General features: G+C 75.7%; 1 protein-coding gene across 1 annotated transcript; it reads left to right on the forward strand.

The window, feature by feature from the left end:
• The first annotated feature begins 200 nt into the window (after positions 1 to 200).
• Positions 201 to 1,567, forward strand: FAM43A (family with sequence similarity 43 member A). Its single transcript, XM_080410097.1, has one exon. The coding sequence runs from the start codon at positions 336 to 338 to the stop codon at positions 1,422 to 1,424; it is 1,089 nt and encodes a 362-aa protein (XP_080266223.1). The 5' UTR covers positions 201 to 335; the 3' UTR covers positions 1,425 to 1,567.
• The last annotated feature ends 235 nt before the right edge of the window (positions 1,568 to 1,802 follow it).

The raw sequence follows: 1,802 nt of genomic DNA on the forward strand, positions 1-1,802 counted from the left end.
GCACCGCCCCCTGCCCGCCCCCTGCCCGCCCCACGGCGCGGCGGGGCCGGGGCCGGGGCGCCGCGGCGGGCGGCGCAGAGCGGCGGCGGCGGGCGGGCGGCGAGCAGCGCGCCGCCGGCTCGGCGGGCCGCGGGCAGCGGGCGCTCCGCCCTCGGTGCGCGGAGCCTCCCCTCTCCGCACCCGCGGAGCGTCGGCGCCCGCCTATATCTACGGCCGCGGCGGCCCGCCGCCCGCAAGGATGTGAGGCGGGCGGGCAGCCCAGCCGCCGCCGCCGTGGCATGCCCCCCCGCGCCCGGAGCCGTCGGCGCGGCGCCTAGCCGCGGCTCCGCGGGGCGATGCTGCCCTGGAAGCGGAGCAAGGTGGAGCTGGTGGCGGGCGAGGCGCGGCGGCAGAGCAAGCCCAAGGGGTACGCGGTGAGCGTGCACTACTCGGCGCTCACCTCGCTGGCCCGCGCCTGCCCCGAGAGCGCCCTGCACCGCGTAGGCAGCATGTTCCGCTCCAAGCGGCGGAAATTCCGCGTCACCAGCGAGGACCCCACGTACACCGTGCTCTACCTGGGCAACGCCACCACCATCCAGTCCAAGGGCGAGGGTTGCACCGACCTGGCCGTCTGCAAGATTTGGAGCAAGAGCGAGGCGGGCCGGCAGGGCACCAAGATGAAGCTGACCATCAGCGCGCAGGGCATCCGCATGGCCCACGCCGAGGACAAGGGGCTGCGCCGGCCTGGCCACCTCTACCTGCTGCACCGGGTCACCTACTGCGTGGCCGACCCGCGCCTGCCGCGCGTCTTCGCCTGGATCTACCGCCACGAGCTGAAGCACAAGGCGGTGATGCTGCGCTGCCACGCCGTGCTGGTCTCCAAGCCCGAGAAAGCGAAGGCCATGGCCCTGCTGCTCTACCAGACCTCGGCCACGGCGCTGGCCGAGTTCCGCCGGCTGAAGAAGCGGGACGACGCGCGGCACCAGCAGCAGCAGCTGGTGGGCGAGCAGAGCATCCCGCTGGTGCCGCTGCGCAAGCTGCTCAACGGGCAGTGCTGCTACAAGCCGCCGGTGGAGCGGAGCCGCAGCGCGCCCAAGCTGGGCTCCATCACGGAGGACCTGCTGGGCGAGGAGCAGGAGGAGCGGGCCATGCACTGCGACTGCGAGGACATCCTGGAGGCGCTGGGCGAGCCCGAGGGCGAGCTGCTGCGCGCCGGCGCCGGCCGCGGCGAGGGCCCGGAGCTGGGCCAGCTCCTCCGCGACCTGGGCGAGCTCAGCCTGGGCAACGACCTGCGCTCGCTGCGCGCCGACCTCCGCGTCCGCCGGCTGCTCTCCGGCGAGAGCACGGGCAGCGAGTCCTCCCTGGAGAGCAACGGCCCGGACGGCGCCGCCCCGCCCTGCAACGGCGCCGAGCAGCCGCCCCCCGGCGACCCCGAGACCGGCTGAGCGCTCGGCCGCGCCGGGGGGGCGCGGGGCCCGAACGGAGCCGCCGGGGCCCCGCCGGGATCGCACGGTCCCCTCCGGGAGGGCGCCGGGGCCCCGCCGGGATCGCACGGCCCCCCCGGGCGCCCTGGTTCCCTGCGCACCCACGCGTCCCGCAGCATCCCGGGGAGCGACCGCCCCTCCCGGTGCCGGTGGCGGCCGGAGCCGGGCCCCAGCCCACCGTGGTCCGAGGAGGGGAGGCGGCCGCCGGCTGTTTACCTCCGGCTCAGCCCTTGAAGATCTGCCAAATTCCTGGAATAGCTTTCCCCGGGGAGGGCAGCGGGAGGGAGGTGTGCGCCTTGTTTACAGTCAGAAATCTCACATCCGAGAGGGCCCCCCCCC

Source organism: Falco punctatus, assembly GCF_963210335.1.
Source record: "Falco punctatus genome assembly, chromosome: 13".
Lineage (NCBI taxonomy): Eukaryota > Metazoa > Chordata > Aves > Falconiformes > Falconidae > Falco > Falco punctatus.

Bases quoted from the DNA above. Each gene is read 5' to 3' on its own strand.
- FAM43A (XM_080410097.1), top strand. From the start codon at position 336: ATGCTGCCCTGGAAGCGGAGCAAGGTGGAGCTGGTGGCGGGCGAGGCG.